General features: G+C 60.6%; 2 protein-coding genes across 2 annotated transcripts; one reads left to right on the top strand and one right to left on the bottom strand.

Annotated features, from left to right (window-relative positions):
- Positions 1-3,032: 3,032 nt before the first annotated feature.
- On the top strand, positions 3,033-6,748 carry PRKAG3 (protein kinase AMP-activated non-catalytic subunit gamma 3). Its single transcript, XM_066190148.1, has 10 exons — positions 3,033-3,107; positions 3,194-3,252; positions 3,528-3,573; positions 3,679-3,733; positions 3,836-3,962; positions 4,077-4,242; positions 4,415-4,452; positions 4,682-4,828; positions 4,908-5,077; positions 6,173-6,748. Exons 2-9 carry the CDS (start codon positions 3,196-3,198, stop codon positions 5,022-5,024), a joined length of 753 nt encoding a protein of 250 aa, XP_066046245.1. The 5' UTR covers positions 3,033-3,107; positions 3,194-3,195; the 3' UTR covers positions 5,025-5,077; positions 6,173-6,748.
- A 778-nt stretch (positions 6,749-7,526) lies between these two features.
- Positions 7,527-12,777, bottom strand: CYP27A1 (cytochrome P450 family 27 subfamily A member 1). The gene is made up of 9 exons (XM_066190147.1): positions 12,544-12,777; positions 10,295-10,485; positions 9,859-10,058; positions 9,578-9,775; positions 9,283-9,443; positions 8,765-8,931; positions 8,460-8,541; positions 8,175-8,375; positions 7,527-8,077 (listed from the first exon to the last, which is right to left on the bottom strand). The coding sequence occupies exons 1-9, from the start codon at positions 12,775-12,777 to the stop codon at positions 7,952-7,954; spliced, it is 1,560 nt and encodes a 519-aa protein (XP_066046244.1). The 3' UTR covers positions 7,527-7,951.
- Between the last annotated feature and the right edge of the window lie 1,304 nt (positions 12,778-14,081).

Raw genomic sequence — 14,081 nt, 5'->3', positions numbered from 1 at the left:
TCTCCTGGTTCTCATCTGCCTTCCTTTTCTCTGACCTCTTTGTGTCTGGTGGGAAGCTCACCCCTTCCTATGCCTCACTGGGCTCTGGTACCGGGAGGATTTGTGCTACCATCCCACTTTTCCCTGTCCTTCCCAGAGCTGGGGGTAATTCTTGCTGCCCTACGGCAGGTAAACATACCCCCTGGCATGGAAGAGCAGCTTTGGTTTGGTTTGTGGTCTCCCTTATGTCTTAGGGACTATCCTGTGCATCATTCATTAACCAAGGGGAACAGTGCAGTCCAGCCTTACAAGAGGGGTAGGAAGGCTTGGGTGCCCAGAGCTGGCCCTTGCTGGTACAGGGTTCTGTCCCCCCAGTATGGCAGGTGAATGCTGGGTGCTTTGGCAGGTTCATGGGGCCCAGAGGACATGCTCATGTGTGGGCCCTTGGTCTGGTAGAAAGCTCTTCCCTCCCCTCTCCTTGCAGCCCACCATTTCCCAGTGCTGGGCCCTGTTTCTCTGGTCTCCTTGGTGACAATCTCATCTCTCCTCGGCTTCTCTCCAGCACCTGAAAATAGCCTCCGAAAGTGGAGATGCCTGCTCCCTTCTCTGCTGCCAGCACCCGCGATGGTGAGGCTGGAGCCAAGCTGCTCTGCACAGCACAGCTGTAAGGGCCTGGCCCCATGGGCCCCTGCACCACTGTGGGATTTGGGCCACCCTGTGAGCCAGCACCAAGCCCCCAGCCTGGTCCCTCCTCTTCCTGCCTGCTGTGAGGCAGCAACAGGGAACTCCTTGTACCCCACCATGGGCCAATATCCAGCTGTCCCCTGGAGCCTGACAGAGCCCTGTCCCTTTGGCCCTGTAGCCACCAACCCTGTAGCTCTCCCGCAGCTGCCCTCGGGCAGCCCGACCGCCTCCCAGAAATAGAGAACGGAGCCGGGAGCGGGCAGAGGGCGAGCAGGACGGGTTGGCCCCACGGCAAGGAAGGAGGTTACCCCACAGGTCGGGCTGCCCCTGCTGTGGGACCAGGGTCGCCGCGGACAGTGAGCTGCAACAGGAGCCCGGGCAGGGACAGGCAGGGCTGGGCAGCGTCGAGGACAAAGGGTCCACATCCACCCAGCCCATGGCTGGACCAAGCTGTTCTTCAGCATCCCCGTGGAGAGGGGAACGTTGTGCTCCCCACCCGCGACGGGGCGGGGGCAGCACCGGGCAGGCTGGACCGGCTCCCGACGGCGCGGAGCACCGCTCCTGGAGGACAGGGGTCCACGGAGCAGGGTGTCCCTCCGCTCTCTGCCCCCAGCCATCCCTCCATCGCCCCCTCCCTCGGGTCCCCAGGGCCAGCGCTGTCCCCGGGGCCGCGACCACCTAGTTCAGCCCGGGGCTGCGGGGTGGCTGCGGGCGCTGCTCGGTGGTGTCGGCCGTGTCCTCCCCCCGCGGCGGTGGCGGGGAGGGCATGGCTGGCATTGCTTGCTGACACTCTATCTGCCAGGGCCACGCCAGCCGCGGGCCCAGAATAGCAGCGCTGCCCCGCAGATAGCATGGAGCGGCTCCGTGGCCCCGCCGCGTCCCAGGTACCGTCAGGCGGGTGGGGGGCGCTGCCCGAGACACCCCCAACTGGGGACAGGCCACCCCTGGGGTGGGAGAATGTGGGCAGCTAACGGGCCCCTTCCCACGGACATGCAGCAGTAGGAACAAGGACGTCCTTGTCCCAGCTGTGCCAAACCCCTTGGGAACGGTTGGGGCAGGTGGTGCAGGGTCTCTTCCTTCTCGGTGTTGGCTCTAGGCTCCTTAGGGAGTGGTCCCTGTCCCTTTGTTATTTTAGGGTAGCCTGTAAACTTTGACTCTGTCAGGCGGGTTTGTGGCCGGGGTAGCTCTTCCCTCTGCACGTGCTGCTGTGTTATAGTAGGTCTCCTGGGGACTGGGGGAACGGGGTCAGCCATCCGGCCCTGTGGACTCCCTTCTTTCCTGGGGCTGCCCGGCTGTTAATGTAAGTTTCCTGGGATGGACCTGGGTCCCTGGGAGAGACCAATGGGGTTGGCGAGGCTCTCGGCACGGGAAGAAGCAAGAACGGAATTTACACCTTGGAACTGGGAGAGGATGGGCTCAGAGCCACTGTGGGACATGCTCGGCTCTAACAGCAGAGAGAAGGCAGGAGGTCCTGCCATCCATGCCTTGTCCTCCTCTGGAGACTCCTGCTGTCTCCCCAGAGCAAGAGGACAAGTTGGGTGTCCTAGACTGGAGCCACAATGGAGACTGCAGGGTCTGGGGGTCCTGAACTGGTGGGGGGTGCCCACATCCCCACCCTGAAAGGACAGTTCTCTCTGTCTGGCTTGGGTGGGCCAGAGCAGCTGGGTGGGTGTAGGCAGGCCCATGGATGGGGATAAGACTCCTGCTGACCCATCCTCACTGTGTGCCATCTCAGGTGGCGCTGCTGGATGCTGTTGTGTGCCCTGAGGAGGAAGGTGGGTAGCAGGAAGACTCTAGGTATGTAGGAGAGGGGACTGCCTTACTCATGTGACAAGTGCATCGATCCTCTGCCCATCCTGCCCACATCCCTCTCCTCAGCTGGAGTCTGCCCCAGGCTGGAGAGTTGCAGTGCTATGTGCTGTCCCTGTGGAATGGGGAACAGGGGGGCCCTGGCAGGAGCATCCCCTGCTCCCCCCAAGCAGGAGGGTGCTGAGACCCAGCAGCTGAGATCCAGCAGCTCAGTTCACTGGCTAGGGCTGGGGTGACTTTCCCTGCAGGGTTTTCTGCAGCTGTATGCCCCAGGGAGGATGAAGAGGAGGAGGAAGAATACAGGAGGCCTGTCACCTTCACACTGGGAAATGAGATACTGGGGCTGGGCCCAGAGACAGAGTTTCAGAACCCTGATGCGGAGGTCTATATGCACTTCTTGAGGAGCCACTGCTGTTATGATGCCATCCCCACCAGCTGCAAGCTTGTTGTCTTTGACATCTCCCTGGAGGTGATAACCTGGGGGATGAGTGGGGATGGGCAGTGAAGAAGCAGGCTTGAGGATCCTCTGAACCCCTCTGCACTCTGCCAGCAGATCAAGAAAGCCTTTTTGGCACTGGTGGCCAACGGGGTGCGTGCTGCCCCTCTCTGGGACAGCAAGACACAGAGCTTTGTGGGTGAGTGCCAGAAGCAATGCCTGGCCCTCTCCCCTGCCTGGCAGAGCGGGTACAGGCAGAACTGCCAGCCCCATGTATCTCCACAGGGATGCTCACCATCACCGACTTCATCAACATCCTCCACCGCTACTACCGTTCACCTTTGGTGAGTGCCGTGAGGAGGGCTTGGGGAATCAGGATATGCATGGGGCAGGGAGTGGCTGTCCCCACCACTCCTGGTCCCTTCATGATCACTAGACAATGACCAGGGGATGATTCTGGGCCAGACCAGCATCCACTTGTTGCTCCCCTGCTTGGCCCCCAAAATGTAATCCCTGTGCTTGGGTGATGGGGCGCGATGCCCAGGGAAGGGGAAAGTGCGTCAGAGTGCCTTCAGTCCCCCATGGAGCCACCATGACCAGGGCATTTCCCTGCCTTCAGGTTCAGATCTACGAGGTAGAGGAGCACAAGATTGAGACCTGGAGAGGTAAAAATCACGTGGCTAATGCTGTCACCCAGGGCGTGGAGGTGGGCTCTGGGCTCTGCAAGAGAGGGCTGGAGGACCTCATCTCATAGCCCTTTCCCTTGGCAGAGGTGTACCTGCAGGGCTCCCTCAAGCCATTGGTCTACATCTCTCCAAGTGATAGGTGAGAGCCTGTCCACTGAGGGAGAGCACACTGCTTGGAGTGGGTGTGTGTGTGTGCCTGGAATGCAGCCTTATCCCACAACGATGTCTGCATTACCCACAGCCTCTTCGATGCTGTCTACTCCCTGATCAAGCACAAAATCCACCGCCTGCCTGTCATTGAGCCTGTCTCAGGCAATGTCCTGCACATCCTGACGCACAAGCGCATCCTCAAGTTTCTCCACATCTTTGTGAGTGCTGGGGCTGCTTGTGCACACTCATGGCTGGTGTGTAGGGACACAGACAAGGGTGTCAAGGTACATGCAGGTGCCAGCCCAGCCCTGCCCTCTCCTGTCCCATTGAAGGATTCTACCATCCCCAAGCCACGCTTCCTGAAGAAAACAGTGCAGGAACTGTGCATTGGCACCTTCCGTGATCTGGCTGTTGTGCCTGAGACTGCCCCAATCTACGCTGCCTTGGAGATTTTTGTGGATCGCCGTGTCTCCGCCTTGCCTGTCATCAATGACGCTGGTACCTGGGGAGGGGAAAAGTGATGTCCTCATCTCCCTCTGCTAGGAGCTCCAGCACTATCCCTACCCAAAAACCCTCTCCTGGCCCTTGGGCTGCCCCTTGGGGTGTGGGAGGAACATGGCGGGTGATCACAGGGCTCCTTCTGCAGCCCCTGCACTGTTTCTCTTTGCAGGGCAAGTGGTTGGCCTGTACTCACGGTTCGATGTCATTGTGAGTACCCTGCGTGTGTGCATGCCCTGGCTCAAGTTTGGCCACTTGCATGCACTAGTGGGGTGCTCATACCTGTCTGTGCCCATGCAAACTCACCCCGCATGCAGTGTCATGCATATGCCAGTGCACATCTGCTCTGTGCGTCTCCTGGGCTCGGTGTCCCTTCTGTGTTGGCACAAGGGGGTGGAAGGACACCTTGGGGCGCTGAATGGGGTCACATCTGTCACAGCACCTGGCAGCTCAGAAGACATACAACAACCTGGACATCAGTGTGAAGGAGGCACTGCGGCAACGCAGTGTCTGCCTGGAGGGGGTCCTCACTTGCTACCCCCATGAACCTATGGAGGACGTAATTGACCGCATTGCCAAGGCACAGGTGAGTGACCGAGGTGCCCTGTGCCAGCCACCAGTGCCAGCTGCCCAGCCTGCCTGTGATGCTCTGCCTGCACCCACAGGTCCATCGCCTGGTTCTGGTGGATGAGAACCGGTACCCGCGGGGCATCGTCTCCCTCTCTGACATCCTGCAGGCCCTTGTGCTCACTCCTGCAGGTATCGATGCTCTTAACTCTTAGCCCACGGTGCTCCATCTTTCTCCACTTGCACCCTCAATTTCTCTCCACTTCAGGTAGGTGCCACCCCTCATTGCTGCTGGGTCACCTGCCTCTGCCCCATCCAGAGTGGTCCTGGGGGATGGAGGGGGCTGGGGTCTGGCAGTGCTGGGTGCACAGTTGGGGACAGCAGGACCCAGATGCTGCTTGTCCCAGGGGTACACAAGGATTCCTGGTGACTGTGAGGAAGGATGGAGGCACCTTCCATGGAGACACTCCACCAGACCCCCATTCAGGCAGCGTGTGGAACGCAGGTTTTGCAGGTCCCTGGGCTTTGGGCTGGGTGAGGGTTTTGGGGTGTGATGCACCCTAAGACAAAAGCCCATTTTTGATCTTGCCTCAATTCTCCCCAAGACCTGAGCACACCCGGTGCCATTCCAAGGGACCCAGAGTGGACAGACCCCCACTCACACACCCCAGACATGCTGCTCACCACTAGTCATAAACAAAATGTGGCCAACCATGGGCCCCAGCTGGCAGAGCCCCCCACCCCTTCCACTTGCAGCAGCCCTAAAACTGTTCCAGTGACAGGGCTCTCCCAGGTGGCATTGGAACCACACTGCTTGGCCACCTGCAGCTGGCTCTGCTCACCCATTGCCTGGTGAATCCTTACTGGCTATGGGTGGACATGTTCCTGGCACCCACTGTGGCACTTCTTTAGAAGTGAAATGAGGAGGGGGGAGCTGGCTCTAGTTCCCAACTGCTTCTCAAAGGTAATTTTGCTCTTTGGGGTGGTAGTGGGCAATGGGTTGGGATAGGTCTGTGCCTACCAGTTACAGCAGTGCCCAGCTGCTTTGCACAGAAGGAGACTGGGAATGGTGTGTGTTAGCCACATATGGGATATCCCCGTTGTCCCCATCCCCCCATCACAGTGCCTTTGCTTACCCTATCCCTGGTGCCCACAGGGGTGGTTGTGTCAGGAGCTGCAGAGGACCACTGATATGTCCTTCTCCAGCCAAGCTGCCCTCCTTCCTACCCCAGGGCTTGCATACAAGCAAGGAATGGAGGAAAGACCCCAGTGTCCACTGGGATGATTGGAGGGGCCATGTCACAGGGTACCCAGTCCAGCACTGATTTGGGGTTATGGTGTCACATGCTCTCTTGCCCCACAGGCATCGATCGATCCTCACTCTGAAGACACCAGGGAAATGCCACTGTCTTGTCTGACTTGGGGATCTCTTGTGTGACCTGTGAAAAGGAGGCTTGGGCCTGAAGGCTCTCTGTGGGGAGGACATGCCTGTTCACCCCAGTCCTTGGGCTCGTCTTGAGTCCAGGGCTAGATCCTGCCAGCCTTTGAGAGGCAGAAACACTGAAAATGGGACCCAGGGGTGCCTCCTGCCAGTGAGCACAGTGATGCTCAGTGGGCACTGTGCTGGAGGGGCTGTAACATGCCTGCAGCTGGGCAGAGACCCATATAGCCCCAGAGGACCTGGCCACCCCTCTGCCATCCTGCTAATGGATTTGAGCATTTCTATTGTGGCTCCCTCCTAGTGAACACAGTCCCGCTGTCTGTGCCCGGTGCCTGGTAGCGTAGGCTCAGCTGCACACACAGGCTTTTTTATTTCAGAGTCACACAGGGCTGGAGCTCTCTGGCAGAGGCACAGCCTGTGCCAGAGCAAGCAGCAGGATGGGCACTTGCATGGAGACCCTGCGCACATTTTGGGGTGGGCAGGGGATATTTATTTACTTGTTAGTCTGTTCAGCCTTGCTGTAACAAAGCAGCCTGATCCAAGAACTGCCTCTTGCCTTTCTGGGGTAAAGCTGGGCATGACTCCTCTAGAGAGAACCAGGCTGGGGAAGGGGTACTGGCTACTTGCCAGCAAGTTTGGCACTGGCAGAGTGGCACTTCTGCCCATGTGGGTGGAAACAAGGGGATGGGGACACAGAGCATGCAGTCTTAATCATCCTGGTGGTGTGCAGATCCCTTTGGGGACACAGTGAGGGACAGTATCTTTGGTACCAGCAAGATTTCTGCCTGCTGCTTCCCTCAGTCCAAGAAGGAAAGTACGAGGGGTTCACTGTTAAAAATATCCCATGCCCCATCCCTCGAGGACCCTGGGCAAATGGCAGTGCTTCCCCTGCCTGTGGCTGCTACCAGCTGTGAGCCTTGCAATGGTCCTGGCTTGGGGGTAGGGGATTCTGAGGAGATCTTTCTCCTCCTGCTTTGCCTGCAGTGAGCCCTGCCATTCCTGAGACCCCATATCACCATCTCAGTGCAATAATGGCTGCGAGTAGAAAGTCCCAGGAACTAATCACCCTTCCTGTGCTGCCTGGCTCTGCCAGGGGACAAAATACCAGTGCTGGGTGGTGACAGGCCTCCTCCCATCATGGGCAATATGCTGTGTTACTGCTGTGCTTTCCCAGGACCAGGGCTGGCTCTGTCCCTTGGGAAATGTGCAAAACCCAAACGCCACCAGCACTCAGCCCTCCCCTGGGGGCAAGGGGAAAAGTGAGGCACAGAGAAGCTTCTGAGGCCAATGTCAGCTGTTCAGAGAGGACCCAGATGTCCTGGCTCCTGGCACAGATCCACGCGCAGCTACACAAGGACAGGACGAAGGAGACACCAAATGGCTGCAAGCCCCCTCCCAGCTTTCCCCCAGCCCCAAAAGAGCTCCCAGGTTCCTGATGCAGCCCAGCTGGGTGCAGGACGGTGGGGACACAACGCCCCTGCAGCGTGTCAAAGGCACAGCAGTTACCCAAGCTTCCTGCTGATTTTGGGCAGGGGTATACTAGTGTCCCAGGGGTGATTTGGAGACAATCTCTCATCCCCCCCACCTTTCCCACTGTGGGGCTGTGAGCCCCCTGACCCAAGCTGGCCAGAGAAGGGGTTTGCCTTCCTGTCCTCCTTGTGGGGCAGTAAGTGGGCACCCAGGGTGGGGGTGGACGTGCAGTCAGGGGGCTCCTGGGCGAGCGATGAATTCCAGGTTGATGGGCTTGTCAGCCACCAGGACAATGCGGGACACAGATGTCACTTCCACGCCACGGGGGTCCGGCCGTACCTCAAATGCCTGGATCATCTGTGGGGAGAAGGGGGGTTGGGAGTGCCTTGGGGACTCCCTGGGACCCCCATCCCAGCTCATGGCAAGATACCCGAAGTGGGGGATCCCTACTTACCCTGGCAAGGGCCAGGTGCATCTCCAGCTCAGCGATGCGGCGTCCGACACACGCGCGAACCCCATAGCCGAACGGGATGGAGCTGAAGGGGTGGTGAGGGGAGCCGTGTCCCCGGAGCCAGCGCTGGGGCAGGAACCGCTCAGGCTCGGGGAAGTAAGTCTCATCATGGGACATTGCGTAGTGGGCCAGGACAAAGAGAGTCTGCAGGGCAAGAATTGGGGTTTAATGATCCCACCTGGCCCCAGTGAGCGCAGTGGGGGTCCCCACAGCACAGCCCCCACTCACATTCTTGGGGAAGAGGTAGTCTCCGATGACAATGTCCTTCTCATAGAAGACCCTGGCATTGGTGGGCACCACGGGGTAGACTCTGGGATATGGGGAGAGTTAGTGGGGGAGCAGGACTCATCTGGGTATCCCGGAGAGAGCAAGACGCAGGCAGGACAAGGCTCAGCAGCTCCCCGGGGGGGAGGTGGATATTTGCAGTACAGAGGGACTGAAACCCAGCCTTGCGTCCTGCCTGGTTGGTGCATCCCCCCTGGAGAAGGGGCCGGTGACCAGGACCCCAGGGCAGGGACAAGGCTGAAATGTACCTCAGAGTCTCCTTGATAATGGCCCGAAGCATCGGCAACTTGGGGATATCCTCAGCAGCAGGAAACCGGTCGGCAGGCACAACAGCTTTCAGCTCCTGGTACAGGGTCTCCTGGATGCCTGGGTCCCGGGAGAGGTGGTACAAAGCCCAAGACAGTGTGTTGGAGGTCTAGGGGAGTGGAGCACCAGGGGGAGTGAAGGAATTGGGGCCAGTACCTGAGCAGCCTTGTGCCAAGCACAGCATCAGTACGGCACCAGACAGCCCCTGCTCTGGTGTGCAGAAAAGTCAGGGGTAAGGGGCAGCAAGCACAGGAGAGAGAGAGAGGCAGGGAGCAGGGCACGAAGCAGAGGAGAGGACAGGGTCTGTACTGACCAATCCCTGAGGGTTTGCCCCTGTGGGGCATCAGCCCTGCAGCAACTAGGCTAGAGCTCACAAGGGCAGGGTGGTGCATGGCCCCATGAGTTCCCCTGGGTGTGGAGCTCAGCAGGGATCCCCTGGGAGCAGCTTCTTGGCTCTCACCGTGTCCACACCGGCCAGCAGCAGCTCGGCCACACTGCCATAGACCTCATCCAGGCTGAGTCTGCCACTGGCCAGCAAGTAGCTCAGGTATCCAGACACCTCCTTGCCATGCTCCACCTGCCCCTCCAGCTCCTCCATCTTTCGGTCAATCAGTCTCTTGCCTGCAGAGATAGAGAGTGGGAACCAGAGCTGACAGACCAAGGGCTGCCAAAAAGACATTTTTGGACTGCTCCGCTTTTGCGGGTCCTTAGGGATTCCAGTGCCACCACACTGGACCCCCATCGTCACCGCTCACCAAAGGCAAAGATGGTGTCCCAGCTGTCCAGGTAACGGTCCCAGAAGGGCAGCACCTTGCGGCTCCATCGGGGCAGGACGGTGGCAAAGATGGAGTTCTTGAACATGAGGTTGATAGAGTCAATGAAGTGCTGGGTCTCAGCAGGGACCTGCTGCTTGAGGCACCCGATGCGGGTCTCAAAGAGGATATAAGAGATGCCTGCGGGGGACAAACAGCATCCAGACCTCCGGGGGAATGGGAAGTGCGGGACAGGGCAGGGGTGAGGGGGAGGTCACCCCTACCTTCCAGTGCAAAGCGGTAGAGCAGGTTGGCCACGTCCCCAACCAGCACCCCCGAGGGGCTGCGGCTCCGCTCCTCCCGCAGCCGCACCATCAGGTCTGACACCACCTCTCCGATGGCATCCGCGTACAGCAGCGCCTCTGAGGGTTTCAGCAGCCGCTTGTTGAGGACCTGGCGCAGGCGGTACCAGCGCTCTCCTTCCCTGGATGGGGATGAAGCTCAGCACTGGGGCAGGGGGCAGTGGCTGGCAGCAGTTTCCCAATCCCTGTGGGCATACTCCCCACCCCAGGCTGGAACCATCCCAGGGGTCATTCCACCTGCCGTGGCCACATGGCTTGCAGGAGTGGGAGTAATGCAAACTGCCACTTGGGCCCTACACCTAAGGAAGGGGCAGGAGATATCTGCTGCCCCAGAGAGCACAGCCAGGGCAGGACTCACTCAGTGAAGGGTCCGTAGGGCAAGCGTCGGGTGTCCCGATGCTCCTTCCACAGGGCCATGTCGCTCCGCATGGGGTACTTGCCCTCCTGCCGTAGCAGCTGCTCCAGCACCACTGGGCTCCCAATGTTGATGTTCCTATAATGTCCAAAGGTTGACTTCCAAATAGGTCCATAGAGGCGTCGGGATATCACCTGTGATGCACAAAGCATGGCACAGTCAATGGGACGAGCTGGGTCAGATCCTCCCTGCCCCAACGCTGCCCTAAACGTGTCTACCTGCATTCATCCCATGGACCCCTCAACATCACCTGAGCTCAAGCACCTGCCTCTGACCCTCCCAAGCTGGCAGCATCCTTGAAGTGCTCTGCAGATGGTCTGGGCTGGTGTCTCCAGGCTCATTTCCTCTCCCAGCACTAAGTACTAATCCATCAGCACAGACTGGCACATCCTTTACCCACCCCAGAGATGCAGAGACAGCCTGGTGGGTCTTTTGGGGAAGGAAGACCAAGAAGGGACAGCATGGACAGAGACAACTGCCAAGCACAGGACTGTGCTGAGATTCAGGACCATTGCAGCAACCACCAGAAGGACTAAGTCCTGCTGTTTCCAGGACGGCTCTAGCTCTGCTTAACCTGAGGACAACAGTTGCTGAGTGGGTCCTTGAACTTACCACCCAGTAAGGGTGGTTAATGATCAGCAGTGGGAGGGCAGCACCAGGCTAGGGCATGACCGGGCTGCTCCCAGAACAGGCTGTCATCTCCAGGGCATGGCCCTGGGGCCACAGGCTCACAAGCCAGCTAGGGGACATCCACCACCATCAGCCCTGCTCTGGGCCCTGTTGGCTGCAGCTCCCCTCTCTTGTCTGCAGCCACAGGTGCCATGCCTGCTTCTCTGGCAGGGAGCACCGTGACCTCCAAGTGCATCCCTTGGGGGCAGCTGGGCACCCCTTTGCAAGTGGATCTGCACAGGGCCATGTCCAAAGGTCACTTTCCATCCCACCCAGGCACTGCCAGAGCCCCAGCAGAGCATGGCTAAGCATGGGGGGAATGCAGGGGACTTAGCAGGGAAGCCCTGGCCCCCATTCCCCGTGGCTGCGGGGATGCACGTGGTACAATCTCCCTTGGTGACTGTCTGCATCGCAGCCTGCGCCTGGATTCAGCTGGATTCGTCACCACGGGGAGACGTTCCTCGTGCACGGTGGCAGGAGGAGGGGGAGGGACGGCCGCCCCGGTACTGCAGGCAGCTTGTGGGCATGGGGCAGCTGTGCTCCAGCTTGAAGCCTGCCCACCAGCATCTGCTGGCAGCCAGGACCTGACACAGTGCAGGACTTGGAGAGCTGGGCTGTGATAAGCTAGAGCTGCCTGGATCGGGGGAAAGGCACCTCCAGAGCATGTGGGCATCCTTCTGGAAAGCCAGGCTGTGCTCTGAGTCCCATGGGCAGGAGGGAGCAGGAGGGAGCTCCAGTGCCTACACCTTGAAATCCCACTGTCCTATGACAACCCCTTCTCCAACCAGCAGTGCCTGGTGCTCTGAGATGCCAGGAAGGCCTGATCCTGCTGCACGCTTCTCGGGCTGGTCAGAGCTCCAGGGCGCTGGAAGATGCTGCCTGGCTTGCAGCCAGCCAAGCCCATTGCTTGCTTCATCCAACGTATGAGGAAGTGTTGACAGAAGAAAACAAATACCTCTGCCTACCCGTCCCCCGCCTTGGTATCATCTGCCTGGTCACCTGCACCCGAAACTGCTGCTCCCTCCAGCTGTCACAGCCAGGAGCCCGGGGATGTCAGGACCCTGTGAGATGCCCCCGAACCTTTGCCCTCAGCTGCCTGGGCGGCTCGGGGATGCTGGAGCAGCCCTGGGCTGGCTGGACCCTCCCGAGCTTACTCGGTTCTGCCGGCCCCTCTCTGCCTGCTGGTCCCAGCATCACCCGACGGTGCCGGGTGCCCCCCACCGCCGAGCCCCTCTGCTCCCCTGCCCTGCCGCCCCCGCTCAACTCCCTGCTGTCACTTGTCGGCAGCTAACCCCCTCCCTGGAGCCCATCTCCCCTTGCCCCCAGCCCGCACCCACTCCCTCCCTTGCAAAGCCCCCCCCCGGGTATAGCACCCTCCCTGAAGTCCCCCCGGAAGCCCCTCCATCCCACGCACCCCTCCCAACCCTCCCCCCGCACCTACGCCCCCGTGCAGGGTCGCCAGGCCCCCACGCAGCCCGACCCCCGCACCCCCGCAGCCCCCGAGCCGGGCTGCCCCGGCGCACCTGCAGCCGGTGCGTGTGCAGCAGGTAGCCCCGCAGGAACAGCCAGACGAAAGTACGGAACAGCCCCGGCCCCGGTAGCTCCTCCGGTCCCTTCAGCCGCGCCGGCCCCGCCGCCGCTGCCGCCGAGCCCCCGGTCCTGCGCGGCGGTCCCGGGCTGCTGCGCGGCGGCGGCGGGCGGGGGCGCAGCAGAAGCGGCAGCAGCGGCCGCCGGGCCCCGCCGCTCGGGCCCGCCATGCTCCGTCGGCAGCGCACGGGACGGGGCGGGGCGGGGAGGCACCGAGGGTGGTGGGGGGCGGCACCGGAGGCGGTGCGGGGGGCGGCGCGGGGGCGGCAACCGGGCACCGGCGCCGGGGGCTGAGAATCGCACACTGGGTACGGCGCACCGGGAATAGAGAATCGCGCACCCGGTGCGTTGCGCAACGGATACTGGCCCCGGCTGCTGCGCTCTGGATGCGGGGTACCGGCTGCCGCTCAGCGGAGGCCGGGCACCGGGCAGTCCATGCCGTGCGCCTTGTGCCGGCTGCGGAACACCTTCTACCGGGCCGTGGAGACCGGCTGCAGTGTGCCATGTACTCGGTACAGCACACTGGGTACCGTGAGCCATACACCAAATACTGGACACTGGTGACTTGCTCAGCAGCATCACAGACCAGGCACCGCGGGTGCTAGGTTCTGGAACTGGCATTAACGGTACCCAGTGCCACATACCAGGTACTGAGTTCCATGTGTTGTGCATGATGGAACTACACACAAGGCAGCTGGCAGCCAGCACTGGCATGGCAGGTACAGCACCCTGGCACAATGGAGCCTGCAGCACCTGGTGCTGCATCCTGGGCATTGCACAGAGGCAGTGGGTGCTAGACATTGCACACCAGGCACGGGCATGAGGACTGGGCACAGCACCAGCCGGGGCACAACATGTGCCAGCACTGGCATTGCACTCTGGCACTGGGTACCACATGCCAGACCCTGCACACCTTGCTTCAGCTCCAGGTTCACCACTGGGGCCTGTTCTTCAGGTCTGCTTGCCCTCCTGGACTGAGCTCTCCTGCCCTGCTTCTGTCCCCTGCCTGTCACCCCCCCATGTCTGCCTTGTCCCCCAGCAGTGCAGGATGGTGCTGTGGGGAGCTGGGTCCAAACTGTCCCGAGTTCTCCTTCAACACTTCCTCCAGGCACTGATAGCCGAGACCACAGATAGGGAGACCTTGGTAAGCCCACTGTGGCTGCTGGCAACAAACTGGCGGGAGGTTGGTATGTTTTCATGCCAGGGAGAGAAGGGCCTCAGCTCCTGCTTCTAGCTGGTGGAGGCCAAACTGTCCAGCCCATGAGCAGGACCCTGCTGGGGTGTCTAGGACCATGCATGCAGGACGTGTAGGCAGGGCAGCACTCTGCCCAGGTGTCACTCCAGGGGTGTCCAGCACCATGTCCCTGGGACACCAGTGCTGATCATTAACCGCCCTTATCGGGCATTGGGTACAAGGTCCTGGACAGGGAGGTTGTGTGAGGATGGGCAGGTATCTGAGAGCCCCGTGAGTGGC

Source organism: Chamaea fasciata, unplaced genomic scaffold, assembly GCF_029207755.1.
Source record: "Chamaea fasciata isolate MVZ Bird 193981 ecotype frontalis unplaced genomic scaffold, bChaFas1.0.hap1 SCAF_8, whole genome shotgun sequence".
NCBI classification, from domain to species: domain Eukaryota; kingdom Metazoa; phylum Chordata; class Aves; order Passeriformes; family Sylviidae; genus Chamaea; species Chamaea fasciata.
The sequence above is the reverse complement of the archived record's forward strand: the minus strand, read 5'-3'. Positions and strand labels throughout refer to the sequence as shown.